The sequence below is a fragment of the Temnothorax curvispinosus genome, unplaced genomic scaffold (assembly GCF_003070985.1).
Source record: "Temnothorax curvispinosus isolate PA1 unplaced genomic scaffold, ASM307098v1 QBEX01000525.1, whole genome shotgun sequence".
Taxonomy (NCBI): domain Eukaryota; kingdom Metazoa; phylum Arthropoda; class Insecta; order Hymenoptera; family Formicidae; genus Temnothorax; species Temnothorax curvispinosus.
The window spans coordinates 348,365-368,624 of NW_020210305.1; the positions used below are offsets into that span (position 1 = coordinate 348,365).

The 20,260-nt window shown below is 34.7% G+C and overlaps 1 protein-coding gene across 2 annotated transcripts in view; it reads right to left on the reverse strand.

Annotated features, from left to right (window-relative positions):
• The window catches only part of LOC112454891 (platelet endothelial cell adhesion molecule-like), a 138,102-nt gene that overhangs the window by 49,259 nt on the left and 68,583 nt on the right, over nucleotides 1–20,260 (reverse strand). For both annotated transcript variants that reach the window (XM_025016523.1, XM_025016529.1), the window contains exons 2-3: nucleotides 10,461–10,669; nucleotides 5,836–5,971 (exon numbers count right to left, since the gene is read on the reverse strand). In XM_025016523.1, the coding sequence (XP_024872291.1) occupies nucleotides 5,836–5,971; nucleotides 10,461–10,669 (345 nt within the window). The remainder of the gene's footprint in view (nucleotides 1–5,835; nucleotides 5,972–10,460; nucleotides 10,670–20,260) is intronic.

The following is a 20,260-nucleotide window of genomic DNA, read 5'->3' on the forward strand; positions in this document are numbered from 1 at the left end:
GTCACAACTAGAGAGTAAATATCAATAATAATCATAACTTTTGTATGACACATGTGTTCCAACATGAGTAATGTTAATTACGCAATAATTATACATTCAGTAATGTATACATGTCAAAATTAATTTACATAAATTAGCATAAGCATAAATATATGTGATATAGATTCATCTAATTTTGTAGTTTACTACAATAATTTCATAAAGATGTATCAATTTGACTCGTAAAACAATGTTTAGCATTGACAATTAAAAATGTTTAGAGAATTAAGTTTACAAGAACGCAAAGATATATTCTTGTTCCGAGATTAATTTCAAGTAAATTTTACTGTTAGCAAAAGTTTAGCTTGCAAATTTAATTGCCAAGATATTAAGTCTTAAGAATTCAGAAATTATGTGAGAAATATATTGCTTTCTTAACTGTTAGAAAAACATTGATTTGAGATTCGTTACAGATTAAATAAATATTAGAAAGTTACTCAGACGAAAGACACGATGTCCGAAACAATCTATACATCTATCACGTAACGCGATTACAAAAAAAAAATGTCTGAATTGCTTCGCCTGACAGCGTTATGTAATTTCAAAGGATCCAACGTTTCATTTCTAACAAGGTTTCCGGAGAAATTTCTTTCTGATGGAATGCTTTCTAGAAATAGCATAGCTCGGACATAAAATAATGAAGTGATGGAGTGCGCACCGTATTACTCACGATGTTGTGTACACTTACGGTACAATGCTCGCGTATAGTTAGGTAATTCAGTAATATACCGTTCACGAGTTTATGCGACTTTGCTATTGCTATATACCACTCTATCAAGGGACAGTGCCACAATGTTATACCTACTCGTACTAATTCAAATTTACACAAGTATTATACGCATAAATAACTAAATCATATGACACGATTGCATTCATCGAGCACGTTACGCAAATTATTCTTAATTTCAACGCGCATTGTGCGCAATTGATGTATTATTACAGAACGTGAAATATACTGCCAAACTCAGCATTCTGCTTCCATTATAAGCAAAAGATGCAAGAGAGACGAGAGGAAGCATAGCATTTCTGATATTAAGCATTTTTCCAGCATCTTACGCAATAGAATCGTATACCGTCGCACTTTAAGACGTTACAGACCGTTCATTGAATCCTTTCGATATATAGAATTGCGAGATAAATTCTTCTCCTTCCGAAGCAGGAAATGATAGTACATATATTCCAAGAATAGTTTCGTAATTTTGACATATAAATTCTATTCAAATAACTTTTCGCCTGAATTCCTAGTCTGCCCAGCCGCGATAAGAAAAAAATACGTCAATTTCATCGCTCGAATTCATCGCATAATATTCGCGGAAAAATACTGGCAAAATTGTTACCCATAACTGTAAAAAGTCATCATACATCTGTATATTTAAATTGTTTTTCGGAAAGCAAATAAATTTTAAGTATAATACAACCTGCAGAGTATGATAATACACGCGTAAAATATATAGCAATATTGAACCAAACAAAACCCTTTTACAAACAATAACTGTTTTCTAATTAACATATAGCCTCGTTACATCGTAAAAAAGCTAAAATTGCGTATGCCACGTTTATTAAACCTGCTAGCTGGAGAAAATAAAAAAGTATGCAGCGCGTAGGGAAATAAAATTCTTGAATATAATAAAAATATTGAATCATTTTCCGCTAACCGAAGCAGAATGCAGGCGCAAAAAGAACACAGCTATTTTTAATTTTGATAAAATAAATGTGGAAAGATGAAGCTATACAAGAAAGACTTGCAAATATTTGCAACTATACTTTTATGCACATAGTAAAGAAAATTATGTTCAAGGGTTCACTTCATAATAAATAATTTAATAAGAATAGAAGATACCAATACAAGAAATATATCTAATGATTTCAGGCTGCATAAAAGTAAGTCATATGATTATTATCGCCATTTTGATTGTTCATACAATCTTTGTATATCATAGAAAATCCCTTTTACGATTTTCACCATTTATATTTTTATTTAAAAAAAATAGATAATTATTATATTAAAACATTGACATTGAATACTTATAAAAAAAGAAGAAATTTAAGTAATAATATTTAACTTGTAAATAATTTTACGCACGTCCATTTAAGACCGATTCCTATAGAGATGATAGTATAAATATTATACAACACAGGACAATTAACAATATATTGTAAATGGTTCACTAATTAAATTGTAATAACGAATTAAAAATTCTGAGAAATCTGTATCTCTGTATATTTCGACTTTGCCATTTGTGTGATAATGTTCTGTTATGTAACAATTTGTAACAAGCGCAGAGCAGTGCCACAGCAAATAGTGTAACACGCGCAGCAGTGTACAAAAAGTCTAACAAGAGAATACGTTCCGTGCATTGCGAGCTTTATGCGTAGTATAAAGGATGCGCAACTGTGCAAACATACGCGTGCGAAAGTTTTTCAACTGTGCTTCGAGAGTCTCGATTTTTGCCTTGCAAAATGTGTCTCTCCGCGACGTACAATTCGCGCGTTCCCTAATGCTACATCGCATCGTGAAAATCTTCGATTTTTGCAAGTTTACAGGAAGGAGAGGATTTTGTAGAAAGCATCTAGCAGTCCCGACAATGCTGGTAACTTATAGCAGGAAGATTTAAAAAGCTCAGCAGACAGATATATGGCGAAATTACTATCTCGCGGTCGCTCATCTTTGAATAAATCGCAAGTCCTTAAATCCAATATCGCAAACACCAAAGTGAGAATTCCCAGATGTTCGTAAATCTAATCGGTGTACAGAGAGAATTTTTTGTTATATTTTACCCTTAAATTCACTACAAACTTGGGACAACTTGGCAACCAAGGAATTTTTAAAATATACAAAAGACATTTTACAAACAACGTGATAAAAATTACCAAGCAGATTGGTAAATTTTAAAAAGTTATTGAAATTTCTTAGATATATTTTAGTAAAATTAATCAAACATATTTTATAATTCAATGTAATAGATATTAATATTTTTTATTATGGTAAATATTAATCAGAATAGCTCGCATAAAATTCTTGGTGGTATACATGTTGTCCCACAACTACCATGATTTCAGGGTAAATTTTAAGAGAAAATTCTCTCCGTGTGTTATTCTAGTGACTGAATTCTTTCAACTATATAATAAGACAAATTGAAAAATACAATCTCGAAATAAGATTAATCAGTGAAAGTAAAGAAAATAAAAAAATTAAATATTTAAAAGCAAACATTGCTTTTTCAAAATTCGCTGTCCAAAATATATACATGTATGTGTGTGAGACGCTTAAGAAATTTTTAAGATAATTTTGTATTTCATGTAATGAATCTTGAGAAAACTCCATCGTTATACATATATCATACCATTCGAGATGTTCAACTTGTGAATATAAATAAAATATTACCAAATATTTGAATATTTGAATAATTGAAATATATGAAAAATAAATTAAATTAAATGAGTATCAAATTTATTATACACTTAACTCTTAGGTTCTTACCGCTTCCTTTTTATCGATATCGGTTGTTTATCGGACCAAAATAGCGCACGTTTACTTTAATATAAGAAGTGATTTTATAAATAGCTAACACGTGTAATTATATTTTTATAACGTCATTTTAATATGCAATATTTTGCAACATTTACACGCTGTATGGTAAACAACTTGATTAATATGCGTTATAAAATCCGTCACTTATAAGTTATTAAATGAATGATTTGGAATTCACTTTATTGATGAGTTTGCGACACGATTATCTATGGAATGCAAAGCGACATACTTTTAATTACGCGAGTTTAACTTTTAAATTTCGATAAATTACATCCCTGCTGATGACGCAATAATAAACTAATTTCCTTAATGAACGACAAAACTTCTAATTCTGCGCATCATATATGACTGTCCGAAATGGAATTTCGCCAACTATAGTTCATCATACTGTCCTAAATTCGAATTTTTGAAATGTATAACAAATTTATAACCATATACATATAAATAAATATTGTAATATCATTTTCTTAACTAATACTTTAGATTTAGATATCATTATTTATAATTCTACAGAAAAATCATGAATTCCCATATACATATACATGCACAATATATGCAGATCAGAATGAGATACTGTTTGGCCACATATATATTGCACTGAACGACTAAACTGATATCAATTCAGCGACAAAGAGGACGACACACGGATCAGATTCAATAGAATAGACGGATCAAACGCGACAGAGTTAATAACGATGACGAGGGAACTTTCATTGCCAGCTGTATTGTAGGGATATATGCATATCTCTTTGAGTACTTCAACTTACGACGTTGCAACGTCGAATATAAATTATTGTGACAGAAGGATTAGCACAAATAATGTCGCTGCGTGATTTCACTGCTCGATATACCTAATATTGTGTATATATTAAATTGAATTGTTTCTATAATATTGACATCTTAACAATATTGTTATTGTACAATTTAAAAAAGCATGGTAATACGATACCGAAAAACGGTATCGTATATTACCGTTTTTCGTTATAAAAAATTTAAAAAAATGTTTATCGTATTACTGTTTTTCAAATAAAACTATATTGAAATCAGAGAACTACAAATAAAAGCGTAGCACACTAAGATTTTAAAAATTGATTTTGCAATACTTTTTTTACACATATAAATGTATCAAACATACCGACTCAAACAATAGAATGTTTCACAATAAGCGAGATAAAATTTTCTAAAAATTCAACATATTTCAATTTATAAAAGATAAAAATAAACGATAGTAATTATTTGTTGAAATTTAAAAGTTAGGAATTATATAATAAAAAATATTATAACTATTTTCTCATTTATTTCATTTTATTCGAGAAAAAAGTAACTGCGTATGCAAAAAACGGGACAAAACTTCGTTTTTAATCCTTAAATGCGCAATTTTTTATAGTATTCTGAGAAGTTTTTAAATAAATAATGACTGCTTAAAAAATCTTAAAAAAATATTTAAAAAATTCTTTTTTATTAACTTGAATCCTTTATAGATGGAAAGGCCCTTCTGGACTTTCTCACCTACAAAGACCCTTTACAAATGTGCAAAATCACGCGTTTTCAGTTCGAAGTTTATAAAGGAAGGTGCACGGACCATCGAAAAGTTGCTTTGCATATATATGCAAAGCTGACGCACTTAGGGTTAATACAACTGAATAAACAAAGCATTTCTATGGGTTAATTGCTCTCAGAAGAAATTTTCACAAAATACGCCAAAAAATATATATGAAAGCATTTATGTCAACTCTAATTACGTATCGCCCGTAATTTTATAAAATTCATATTCACATAGAAACTGGAACATTATACTGCTTTTTAGCTTACTCAATTGAGGTAAAAATATTACCGCTCTCTCAGTTTTGTGCAAAAGCATATATAAGTATACAAATATAGACTTAAATTTAAAAGTTTAAAAAAATTTTACAAGACTCGCGGAAAAATTGTGTAATTTTTAATTGTTCATCACAAATCCATATTTTAATATTTTGTAAAACAAATTAGTCCATTTTTATTAAAAATTTAATTTTGTACCTCCGCATACATACTCACTCAAAAATATCGTGAGAATGTTAGAACCGTTACAATTAAGCACCAGTTCCTTGTACGCTTGAATTATCTGACGTAGTATAACAAAAATAAAACTTCAGACTTTTGAAGCTCTCGCCTAATTCGCTCGTGCGTAAAGCCACGGTCCTAGATAACGGAAGAGTGGCAGTCTGTCTTGTACATGTACGGAGTTTCGTGATACCGGATAATACCGTAGGGCATGTACTTACATACTACGGTGAGATTCTTCGAGACGGAGGCCGTGGAGAAGGTCGGCGCGTCTGCCGTAACTTCGCAGATGAATGTACCCGAGAGGCCAAAGTCGACATTGCGAAGCGTTACTTGGCTCTCGTTCGAGTTGTCGGACTGAAACACACGACCGCATAAGATGTACAGAGCGAATGTAAGTATACCTGCGTATCAAGTGCGGCGGCCTAGCTTATTATACCGCGGCGAAATCGTAATGTCATTTACATGCGAGTAACGTAATTCGATATAATCTCATTTGTTGAAAGACGTTACACATGTTGAAGAGATTAGATATATTCGCATGTCGTAATTCGATGGCTTTGTATAATTACTATAATCGTATTAATAAACATAGACTTGACGCTAGCGATTTTATTAGTTCGTATATATAACATTTTGTATTACATTATATTTTATATATTTTGTGATTATTTTTTTAACTTAATATCAAATATGTAAAGATTAAATATATAAAAAAATACTTAAGTTCATTGGTAATGACTACTTTTTTAGATTTCTCATAAACATAAAGTTAAAACTTTTAAAAAGATGCAGTGTTCTTTGTTCCGGCAAATATTCCATGAATATCCTATATAGCTCTCATTGCGTTGAAGGATGCCTGGTCCACTTGAGGGAACAATCACCTTATCAGGAAATTATCCGGCACTCGACTAAAGTGGCTCCGGAAAGCCAAGCTGGTAACGGAAGTAGAGATAAAGCGACTTCGCGATGGCGATAGGAGCCAAGTAAAGAAAGGTTTAATCGGAATAAGCAAAACGAAGCATGCATAATTAGCCGTGCTTATATAATGAAAGAGGAAGAAGCACAAGCGGAGATGGGCCGGTGACCGGGGCGAGAAAAAGGGTGAATTGCAAGTTCTTTGACGAACGGGAAATAGCGTGAAAGGCAAGTGAACGGCGCTCTCTCTCTCTCTCTCTCGTTGATTTATGCGGACAAGGGCGCGGAGTCCCCGGCTGACTTTACAGAAGCAAGGACAAAAGCCCGGCACACCGCACGGGAGGAATAAATATGAAAGCATAGCACTCTCACTCGACGCCACCTAGGGAATAATTTCCGACGTGTAGCGTCTTGTCGTTCTCCTCCCGAGTCGGAGTCCCGACTGGCGATGACACTGATACTCTCGCGCGAGATATCCAATATTTGTGGCGTATATGAATCGATCATTCGCAGACTACTAATGTACAGGATAACAACCTCGCGCGAAACATCAATTCTGTCGGACAAGCGCCAGCAATCCGTCATATGCATGAAAAATTAATGAAGCGTCAAAATTATTCAATCAAGATATCGAATGTATCGAATGTAAGAGGAATATTATGGATAGTAATTGGATGGATCATGGAAAGTAATTATTTATCAGCAGATCTCTTCTTTCTATCTTCTTTTGTCTCTGTAAAATTATATAAAAGCGTTTCTCCTGCAAAATATACAAGTATACAATTGTTATAAAACTAAATCCGTTATTTCCCGGAGCTAATAATAATTTACTTGCGATCACTATTTTAACGATCACCATTTTCCTCTCTCATTTGTAATTTTAAAGAACACGTCTTTGACACAAAGTCATTATTTGCGGCTTCTTTTATATCTAAAGAATTCGATCATGCGGTAACATGTCGATTGCGATAGATTGCCTTTTTTATGGATCGTTACTTGTCCGATTCTTGTTTGAATTCCTACTAGAATGGTTGCGACGGTGTCAATATGCAGCTGAAAGCATGATATCTATACCTCCCGAACGAGCGTCAGTACTTGGTTTGGTCGAGAATTGCAAATAGATATTGGGAACGAACTATCGCGACTTCGGGCCACGGCATTGTGGAATAATAGGTCAACGCTCGCAGATCGTACGTCGGTCTTTTTGCTCGCTAGCCCACTCTCGCTCTTTGTCTTTGACAAAATTTCAGATAGTCAACTAAATTTTGCTGTTTTTAATGTGAATATAAAAGAAAATCAATAATACCAATAATTTACGAAGTCCGATGCAATGGAACGCATAACGAAGCACGTTAATATATTAATATGCGTAGTACTGGGCTTTATACTTCATCATGAGCGCGCTTTTAACATACCGCATAATATTCCTGTGTTGCAACACCTGCCTGAGCGGCGGCGCTTTGTTGACTCGCGTAAATGTTTCGTCGCTTTGACTCCACAAACGCTGAGTCGAATTGGTTAACTCGATGTTTAGCACTTTCAACATACGTAACGTAGAATTTCCGCGTACGTGCAGAATCCCAACAATAGCTGTGTATGTGTGTTCTTTACTCGCATATATAGAATAATATGTGTTGTACAAAAAGTTTCCGCATGCTGATAGAGACCGCACGATAATTCACGTTATCGTAATCGCGTAAACGCGAAATAATATAGCACGGCAAAAAACAACGAAGTGAAAATCATTTTTTCCAACCCCCTCCGGACACGTGTCGCCGCGAGCGTGCTAACGATTCATTCCCCAATATAAAGGATTTATTAAATAAAACATATCCGGTGTAACAGCTAGAGTATTGCGATATTAACAAACCACGTAAAGGTAACGCATCAAAATACTGCCAAACGTATTTCCGATATAGATATCCGACCAGAATATGCACATAGCAAATCAAATATCAGTCCGAACAAGCCAAGTAATAAAACAATTTTTTTCGCAGTCTTCCCTCTGGGGAAAACAAACGGGGGCGGGGAGGGGGGGACGGACGTATTTTTCGAAATCGAAGCTTTTATACCCCTCACGGCGCGGTGCCATTACTTCCCGTTCGTCACCGGAGAACCGACCGCGCGTGTACCGTTGTTTCGAAACGATAAACGTAAACGGGAACAGAGGAACGTGCGGCGCGTTGTCACGGTTTGTCAGGTCGTTCATTCGGCTGTATACCGGAACACAACGGTACCGAGGGGGCTTGTTTTTGGCGCAGCGCGTGTGCAGGCGGCATAGCCCCGGATTGGCGGTCGCCGCGCGCCATCCCGCAAACCATCGCACCCAACGCGTGTAACAGCCTACGGAAATGTTCGAGCGATGATAAAAGCACCCGTAGACCCGACTGTTTTACGGCGATTACAGCGGTCAAGGATGCTGTTAACGAGACGCCACCGCGGCAACCTGCGGTTTGCGTTACGGTGATCCGATAGAACCGCATATTTCGTTGTTCGCTAACCCCCGCCGATTTGCGTGGCTCGACCTGAAAAAGATAGCCGCAGTTTCGCAGACTCGTTGGGGCACATGCAAAAGTGTTCCAATTAACAAATGTCCCACCCTCCCTCTCTCTCCCCCAGTCAGTGATCCGTGGCCGGTCGTTAAGATCTCGGGCGCATCCTTCTTTTTAACGATGCGCATGTTCACATCAATGTTTTAAAGGGATAGGATTATAGCAGATGTTGAGAAAAAAGGGGTAAAAAGAAGAGAAAAAGATTAATATGATTTATCAATGTGGACACAAAGAGTGGGGCTGATACTGAATATATTGGAACACGATTATGCTTTTCTTAAATCCTTTTACATTTTCTTATCAATGGATTTATAGTAGACTTAATATCTTAAGCTAAGAAGAAAATACGCTCGACAAAAGTCATCCCTCAATCATGGAATATTTGCAATATGTGGAATATCATTAAAAAAAAAGGTACAATGTAATTTAATATGTCTAATTAGTAAAACCAATTGACAAAATAATAGAAAAAAATATGAAAATATTTCTTTCGCATGAAAAAAAAACAAATAAGTAAAAAATATTCAAGCACATTTAATTATTTATATTATAGCCATTACAAATATGTATATCATATATATATATAGATATATTTATACCAGATATTCTCCCGCACATTATGTATCTATATATTTGGATTACATTATTTTATTTTATCACATTTTCTATGTATATGTGAAATTACTGCTCATCGATCCACTTTCAATTTACATTTTGGTAATTATATACCAATATATTATCTGTACCAGAAATGGCTCATTTTATATTTTATTATAAAGTTTATTAAACGCCAAATATTTGCCATTTGGAATTCATAACATCGTTCATGTTATTAAAATTTTCACGTTAATGAATTCTATTCATATCCTCAATTGAAAAAATTGTATTGCAGTTTTTATTAACCAAGAATTATACTCATAAATAATGTAGCTCTTTCTTGTAAGAATTATAAAATATATTAAGAGAGATAAATAAATACAAATTTATTTTAGACTTTAACAGATTTTAAACTTTAGAAAACTATGTAAAGAAAATTAATTCTTTGTAATCAATGTTATTATGCAAAATCTTTGACGAAAATGTGTTACTTAAAAATACTTAAAATGTTAATCTAAAAGTATACTCATGCGTTTGTTTATACATATATATTTACAATTTTATACTTCATATTTGTCTCGAGAAAATAATAATATACATATGTGACAAATTAAATTGTTCTCTTTGTACGTTATTTTTTAATATAAAATTGTATTAAAAAAAAAAGTATAATATATACTATTATATGTTCTATTATTGATTACAGCCTTAAAAATACGTCAGCAATACGAGAATTCATTCTAAATAAATGTAAAACGTTATCTCGTTCAGTCACTTACGTCGACATTAATCCCAGAAATGTTGAAGACTTTGGTGGATGGTTCCTCGGTGGGCGAGAATCGGTAGAACTCGTGCTTGCCCCGGTACCACTTGAGGGAGTAGAGTGGCGCATTCTCCAGATCATAATGGCACCGCAGAATCACCTTGTCGCCACGTTGCACCACTTCCGGAACCATCTCTAGGCTGACCTCCCGCAGACAGCTCGCACCTTTCAGGAAAATGAGAACAGGAACACAAGGCATTAAGTCTAGTGCGCATCATTAGTTCGCTTTTAGTCGTCGCGCGAGAGGTTGCACAGCACGCGTCAGCGAGAAATTGCAATTCCGCCGAATGACAATTTCCCCTCGTCCTCCCCTCGCGCAACCGCTCTCGCAACTATGCATGCAACCGCAAACACACGCACGCGCGAGCTCTCACGTCCACGCGCGCGGCCACGTATATCTATACATATACATATATTAAACCCCAACCCCATCTCTCGTATCTGAACCATTTTCGCGTAACCCATACGAGGTGCTCTGCAAACTAACCCTCACGCTCGAACGAACGCGGTGTTTTTTGCTGAAACTCCGTTACGTGAGGATTATCGACGATTCGACCTATTAAGCCGCAAGGAAGCCGAGCTTTGGATGGCGTTTGTATTAAACCAGAATGAGAGAGGGAGAAGAGGGAGGGGAGGCTGCGACTCCTTGGTGCAGAATGAAGCTCTTATTACGTAGTACCTCCGGGCTATACGGAAATGGGTATGGGTCTACAAGCCGCGAATGGGAACAAAACTCTGCGGGGTTACTTCCCTCCTCAGAAGCATCAGGAACATATGCCACGTTATACGTAATATTTTAGAGAAAATATGGCACTTTACCTACTACGGACGATGCGCGTTTTCACGCCCGCGCGGAAGTTTACACGTCAACGAGACATGTAAATCTTTCGTCACATCCATTCAATTTATTATAACATTTTGATAACCTGTTCGTAAATATACTACTGTACTTGTGTGTTTCGTGTATTAGATATTAAACTGTTACGAAAACGTGGAAAAATATGTTTCCAAACATGATTGATGATTGCAGTTTCATCCGATGCATTAAAATGTAATATTTTTTGTACGTCTTCAAAGTAAATTTTATCTCATTTTTTCGTATTTTATGCTATTACAAATTGGGTGCGATATATTTCAATATTTTATAGCATTTATTTTTCGCAAATTGGACAAAGATTTATTATCTAAAATGTGATATTTTACTGCATTATAATGAATATTATGAAATTATAATTATCGTAATTTATTTTAGTGAGTTTATTGTAATATATTGTACATTCTTTATTATAATAAATTTGAAATAAATATTTTTTATCTTTTATATACGTAATAAACTTTATGCAATTATAATTTTATTATTCACTTCCCCTTCATTAAATCATAATAATATGAGTAAAAAGTTAAAAGAGACTTTTAAGTTACGTTATGTTTTGAACTTTTTTCGAACACTGATACTTCTTTTCGTCCCGTCTCCTAAATTTAATATCGTATACAACTTACAAAACGCCCACAATTATACGTTGTGCAAGTAGGTTAAATAAATAAATAACTCATTTTTTTGAGCGGCTTATACGCGGAATGAGTTTGCTTAAATAAGAAAAGCTGACCGCGTTTAATATTGTGCACATGTTACACCGAATCCTCAGAAATGAGAAAGAAACAGACGGTACCACATGAATCGTGCCACACAATAAGAGCAAGAATGTTTACATAGAAAAAATATTATTAACATAACATAATGCAGCAATGATGAAAATTAACACAAAGCCGAACGTACGATATATGTTATTAAAGTATAAATTAGAAAATTTTATATATATGTATATTAATATTGCATATATGTATTACATAATAATTAATTCTTAAGAAATAAATTTCTCCAAATATAAAAAATTGTCATTCTAACTTATACATAATTATAAATTATTGGAATATCAAAGCAATGAGAATCTTGTAAATCGAATACTTATAAAAGACCTTGTAATAAAACTTTCGAATCGTCTTGTAAACAATTTTACAGCGTCGCGTCACAAAGCGTTTTTCATACAGTCTTGAAAAGTGTCAGTTAAGTTCCTTGATGGCAAAAAGATGCGAATTTCCACGTTTACTACGAATAAGACTCGGAAAGTTGAGAAAGCTTTTTCCTGCTTAATTTTCGTTTGAAAGGCATCCTGAAAAATGTGGACCGACGTGATGCCAGTTCTAAGTTTCCGGAGACTTCTTTTGAAGGACGCAATACTCGCGTCCCTCGCGTTCCCCTTGCGCGGTTAGTTTCGTGCTGTACTGCCCGACGTATCTACATTTAAACTCTCAGGACCCCCAACTAGTTTCTATGCCCGGTAGCGCCACTTCTTACAACTAATTATTCGTAAAGAAAGCTAATTTAACGAAACACTTAACGTTTCAGCAATTTTCTTTGAAAGAAGGAAATGCGCTACGCAACACGAAATTACCTCGCTCGCCGACGTCAATTGGGACGATGGATTTTTATACTTTCATAAAGGCGCTCGTTTCTGAGAGCGGTAGAAGCCAATACGATGACGGTAGTATATTTTATGAAGTAAATAAAGTCAGTCCCTTCCCCATCCATTCTATGTCAGCTGTATAGAACATTTAGTATTTGTAATTTTTAAATTATAAGAAAAAAATAACTTAAAATGAGCTTTTGATAACAGACTGAATGAAAGAAATACTTAAATTATAGCAACGGTAAATGCGAAATTGCGAGTAAATAACATTTTTATGAAACGGCAAGGTATATACGTAAAAGCATATTCATAATGGATTTATATTTTGAAACTGAAGAGCTTTTGTATGTTACGAGATAGCCGGGATAGTACATGAATAATAAATACATAGAATAATTTTTATTTTCTTCCAATAATTAGCAAGTAGACTTTCTGATGAGAGGTGGTTGCGTTTGTTCTTTTCGTTCGCCGCCATCACCCCATCGCTTCCCCGCTTTCCCCAACTTCAAAATTTATAACAAAGTTTTAACAACTCGTCTTCCTTGTGTTGCGAGTAAAGAAAGTCAGGGATCCATCGAAAACATCGGAAGCAGCGTAACGAAGAGAAATGTGAATTTGAATGCAATTAGCCTTTAACGTTAAAATTCTGGGTAAATAGCAATATTTGACCGTATAAAGAATAATCTTAATAGTTTGTGCAGTTTAGAATGCCAAATAATGATAAAATCAAATCATTTGAATATCACAAATTCAGAATAGATTAATCAGTGTTTTGTAAAGATTATTATTATTGTAACATATTTCTCAACAGCCAATTTGATTTTTGTGAAAACCGGTCGAGTTTCAAACAAATTTATACCTACTTACATTATTACTATGCATTTATATCTCTTGTATATACTATTTAACTGTTGTTATTCAATATAATGCTAATATAATCAACTTCAGATTCAAGAGTTTGCAAATTCATGTTTGTCGAAAATATCAACAGAGTAATATAACATGATACAACGAGCGAACAAGTCATAAATGAACGCCCAGTTATATGGTAAACAATCACTTGCGATAACTTGATTTGTATTCAGTTTAATGTATTTACGTGAGAAATACCGGTTTACATTAATATCGATTAAAGATTACTCGTTATACTATCGTTCGAAAAGTATCAATTATGATTAATCAGCGTTCCATCAAAAACTGATATTTTAGTCGGTTTAAAAAATCTGGTTATACGAACGTTGATCAAAATATTGGGTGAAGTTACACGTCCATTGCTAATCTCACATTTGAAAAAGTAACATTGGGTTTTTCCGGCCGCTGCAAACAGATTTGATTGCAATAAAATTAGTCGATTTGACCGAACGGAAAGATTATCCTGGAAATATCGTTTAAAAGTAAAATCCCACCTATGATATTTTTCACGCGGGGGTATTAAACGGTGCAATCAACGCGAGTAAAACCATTTTCGTTAAATACGATCGACGCGATTTGCGAAAAGCCGTTTTCGACGGCTTCAGCAATGAGTTTTGCGGTACAGATGCGGACTGCATGGGCATGCGTCGCGGCTCGGCCATCCCGGTATAATTCCAACACGATTCCCTCAGCGTTACTGTCGCGGACGGACCGTCGCGTCGCGCCGCGTCTGTACACTGCACCGCCCGCAAACGCGCCCCGGACAAATTAAGTTCCACCCCGTAACTGCGAACAGCTACGATCAGAATTGCAAAGTCCCGTGTACGCTCTTTTCTCTCGTGTCTCTTTTCCCTCGCCCTGGTATGCGGCCAAACCTGCGAGACGCTTCGTCACGAAATGCACTTCGCGACACATTACGCGTAGTACAGAAATCAAAGAGGCATTCGCGACATAATAGATTGTACGCGGTTCATTTTTCCGATGCAACCGCTAAGCCAATTGCAATTTATGTTTAATAAAACAGTGACAATCATAAAGGTATTGCATGCTTTTTACTACATTCATACTATGTTAGTGCTTATAAAATAATTAACTTTGATTTAAATTACAAGACAATGTAGAGAATTTCTCTCTTATATAAACACGAAAATAATTCTCTCCTAATATTTTGATATATTATACGCATTTGAATCTTCATCTGTCTCTCAAATCACTTGGCTGCAACAGAAGCTTGATTGAAAATAAAAATTTTATGATTTGAATCTATATCTTTTTTAACAACTTCTTTTTCCTATAAATGATAAAAAGTAGAAATTATTTTATCTGTGATCAAAAACTTAGACGGTTTAACTCGGTTTACGTAAAATAATTTACAATATTTATATAAAAAGTATTAAATATAATATAATAACATTTATATAATTTAATTAATTAATTATTCAACATAATTAAATAAAGAACTTAATTAGATGAATTTGAATTATTTCGTTCAATATACCATATTCCGTAACGAGATCTATTATAAAAGTCGTTACAACAGCACATTCGCAATTCGAATTGCGCAATTTATTTTATAATTAGATTTAAATTGAATATATGGTTTATATTTTATATTTGAAATATGCGCCCCTGATGCCTATTTCATCAAAAACATTTGATTGATGTTTTATCACGGTTTTTTTTATCATGAAATAGACGCCCAATAAGGAAAAGCAGAAATAAAATTTTAATCAACTAAAAGAGAGATGCGGCAAACTACAAAGTAGAATAAGAAATGAAGAAGTAGTTCGGACTGTTTTTCAACGAAACGTATGAGTATTTATCATTCGTATATTGCTGTGCGAGTGCGTAATGAAACGTTGGAATGCCGGTAATCTCACCAGATATACAAACGAACATATTTCAGTCATAGTACGTGCAATCGGCCATTTCTTTATACAGTAATGTAGATAAACGAGAAACGTCGGGTTCAGTAAGAGAAGAGAACGACCGCATAGCTTCTCTCGTTTCCCTTTCCTATCTTTCACCTGCTTTAAAGTTGAACAATGCTGAAGCATGCATGCGGTACAGCGAGCGTATTTTGTTACCGGTTTCCCTATATACCCTGGTCTTATACAAATTGCGACGCATCTTTACTTGTGCCCTACAATATTCAAAGTTTCGTCGCACGTTGAACGTTACACGTGACAAACGTGATACTCTACTCTAATTATTCGGGATAATCGACGCGCCAATAAAAACAAGCGAGAAAACTAGCAAGGCTGCTTGCAACCTGCAACTCTCTCTAGCTTGCCTATAGCAAGCAATGTAGTAAACAAAAGTAAGTAACGCGAATATATATAAATTTGCACTGAGAAAAAAAATTGTTGATCCCAAAAAATATTTAGTCCGATACGTTCTAACCATTTTAGTTAGTTAACTAAACATTAGTTGTTTCTCAACAATTTATTTAGTTTCTTTAATCAAGAATTAATTAATTCAACTAATGTTTAGTTAACTAACTGAAATGTTTAATTGAACGTATCGGACTAAATATTTTTTGGAATTAACAAATTTTTTTTCTCAGTGTGAGAAACTGACAAAAAAATATTCTGTGCCATGGATAAAAAAAAAGAAGTTATGCTCTGTTCATATCAATATTAATTGTACGATTTCGGTTAATTCAATTCTCTTGTTTTGAAGGGCCAAAAACAAAAAAACTGATAGTTTTTTAAACAATATTTCGCATTGGGCTGTAGAAAAGTTAGATAAACTGAATTCAATGTTTTATTTGTTGTAGACATTAACAAAACGTTTCTACCTGGTGCGAAAGATTCGGTTGAGAATATTCTGCAAAACGCGATCCCTTTATTATTGAAAGTCACCGAATATGCTGACTACATCACTGTGTTTATCCGTGCTTATTGTTATTGCATAGCGAAGAGACGCGGGGTGAAAGTTTGGACTTCGGGGAGTAACAGAGTGGCTTGGTGAACCGCAGTAAATCAAGCGAAAACAACAAACAAATTTAACATCGAAGGCGTATCGGCCTTGTATTTTCGTGTAGCGTATACGTTACGCGCGGCAAGTTAACGAATTTTTCTGAGTTATTACGCGAAGTTTGGCAATTCTCGATTGGAGTGATGGGCAACAAGCGTGGAAAATTCATCATTTTTCGCCAACACTCGTCCCGACCAGCCAACTATCGTCCGCGGGCGATAACGTTTACCGATTCTTCGATATAGCGATATCAGCGAGAATCAGATTTCAGAAATAATATTCCCCAAATACATTTAAAAACAAGAGAGAAAGACTGCGTTTACTTTATTTCCAATTTTAAGAAATATGATCTACATAATTTTACGTGTACCTATCACGTGATAGTATGTATCAATATAAAAAATTAAAAAAACACATTATATGTATTGTGTATTTTTTTCATCTGCATACATTTATGATTATAATAACGCAGAGTTTACAATCTCACATTTCTCATCTGTTATATTATATTATTTAACACGAGCGTTGAAATAAATATCAAATCTACAAGAAATGTGTCAACGAAAAATTCAATTAATGTCGCAGCATTGTGCGCGAAAAGGTTGCAACTTACTCGATAATGATACAGAATGCCTTCAGTTTTTCAAGAATAATTCAAATGTGACTTTCGGCGACGGGCGGGGCAGTTTGTTAAAAACGCTGACAGGCGGCAGATCGCAATGAAGCACGAAGAAATTTGAGAATAGGGAACTGCACTCGCTAGAAAAGCGGAAATTGGTGGAAACCCGGGCGGACTGTCGGCAATCTGAGAAGTTATTACTGGGCGGGACAAATTGCACTTCCGCGCAAACAAAAATAAGAGGATATTAAACCGGATGAATGGAAATGGGACTCTATGTCTACGTAATGATGAAAGATGCGCGCCAACTTAATCGTTACTTATATAATGACATAAATAGGAGGAGGGTTATATTAACCGACATATACGCCAACCGAGGAAGTTGACATTTTATTCATGAATGCACGCGTCGCTTCGCTTCAATTACGAGAGTTTGTAATTATCTAAAGCAGTCCTGCGACAGCCAATTACCATACATACGTATACGTCCTAAGTATACGCACATGGAAGTATAATTTTGATTAGCTAAATGGACCCTACACGATACGACTGTAATTTGACTGCTGTTATTTCAATTTATGTCATATTTCATATTTTAAAACAATATATAAACAATATATAGTATAGAAAGAAGATATATTCAAGTATACGCTTTATTAAATAAGTTTTTGAAAAAAAATTATATAAGAACTGATATTAATTTGTATTTCAAAAATATGCCATTGTATGCGATTTAGATCATTATAATGTGCGTATGCATGTGTGTAACGTGTTATTTATAGGTATAATAAATATTATATACAAATCTACACAAAATAAGCGGTTTGTTTCGCGGCTTATGCAAAATATATACGCAAATGCAAAATTCACGACAAATCAACCATCTTATTTTGACATTCTATCGCTCAATTAATTCATGTTCTCGATATCAGGTTCGAGTGAATGTTAATGCCATGATCGCGCATGAGCAAATACAATCGTACTTGCGCCGCCCGATGAATACATGCATCAGCATATATAATATAGAAAAGACAATGCAATACATAATCCCTTCTAAAATCTGGTTGACATATCAGAGCTGAATGCGGGGCACGTTAAAAAATGGGATCAAAAACAGAGAAAAAGAGAGACAGATGGAGCGCAAAGCTGTATCGAGCGTGTGTGCACATATTGTGGCGTGAAAGCACACAGCACTGCGACCAAATGAAAATGTAGCGGCGACTGGCTGCGCACAACCAGTCGGATGTCAAATCCCGAGAAAATATCGTAATTGCGTGAAAGCAGGGAAACGTATAACTTCATCATTGAGCCCGAATAAAGCGAAACGCTCTGCAGTCCGCCATGCGCGACAACGGTGAAACGACGAGGAAAAAAAAATACCGAGAAGCTACCGTATAGAATTATAGTTTTACTGCACCGGAGACGAGACAAAAATCCTTGGGGACGAAGAGAACCGGGGAAAATGACACGATGTAGCCGTAAAACGTAAGTACCCGATTTCCGTGTGCTCATGCGACGAAGTCGTAGCCAGATATTTTTACAGCCCGGCTTACAGTGAACATTGCACGGAAATAAAATGCTTAATTATAAATGTAAAAGATAAGTTGATGGTTACGACCAGCTGGCGAATAGGAAAATCGGATGTGAAAAAGACCTCCTAACTGAAGTATTACTCGTCGCGGTTTATCGGGTATTGGCGTTATATACGCTGTTTCTAGATCGATGTAAAAAAAAAAAAAAAAAAAAAAACGGCAGTGTATCTTTTCATAGGGGCAATTATAGAAGAAAATTTCAGGAATGTTTTAAAAAATAATCACTGTTAAATACAATTCATTTTCTAGTCTTCATGATTAAGTATATATAACTTATAGACTTTTATGTCATAATTTTTTTACGGGAATTAAAAAAGACGATGCATGTATGCGTAAACAAAAAAAAAAGTCTCGCAACGTTGTTTGTTAGTAGCAACATTTATATGTAACAGACCATTACACATGCGCCATGCTGATAAACGAGATAGTGCGCAAGTGGAAATTTGATATTCGATCAATATGTACAGTTTACCCTATGTCAACTATTGGCTTTATCGACGACAGTATATCAATATATCCCAAAAATAAAACAGTTGCAATTGCAGTTTTAAAAAAAGAATAATAAATCGAAGCTAAAATTTAATATATACGAAATATAAATATATATTCTGTGTTTACATATATTTTCAAATTTTCAATTAAAGAAGTTGCTCCAACTGAAATAAATAAAATACATTAATAATATTAAATTAAAACATTTATAATATATTCTGTTTTAAAAATATATGGTACCTGTATTAGCTAGAAAATATTATCTATTTGAAAGGAAATAGAACATAGACAATGGGCAACGCATGAGTGCAGTGTACCCCGAGGTAAATTAACCGCAACTATCGGTATAACCGGAAAATAGTCATGTAAATCAGGTAACAATTTATCTTGTGCGTTTTCTCGTATAAACATATTCCAGAATAATACGCGCAGCCGGGGATATTCAAATATTGGAATATGAAAGCGTCGATTCATGCAAAATGATCGGAGGGCGCGCGTAGCACAAAATCGCAGTTCCGCGCGTCGCATGATTGAACTGGCGATCTTGATAAGACCACGAACACTGAATTAAACACGCCGCGCCAGTAATTCAGCGTGAATTCGCCGAATGCAAAAACGTAAACGGGAAATGCGAATGTAGAGAAGGCGCTGCACATTTCACTGTCCCTTTGCCCGCACCGTAATCTGCTGCGGC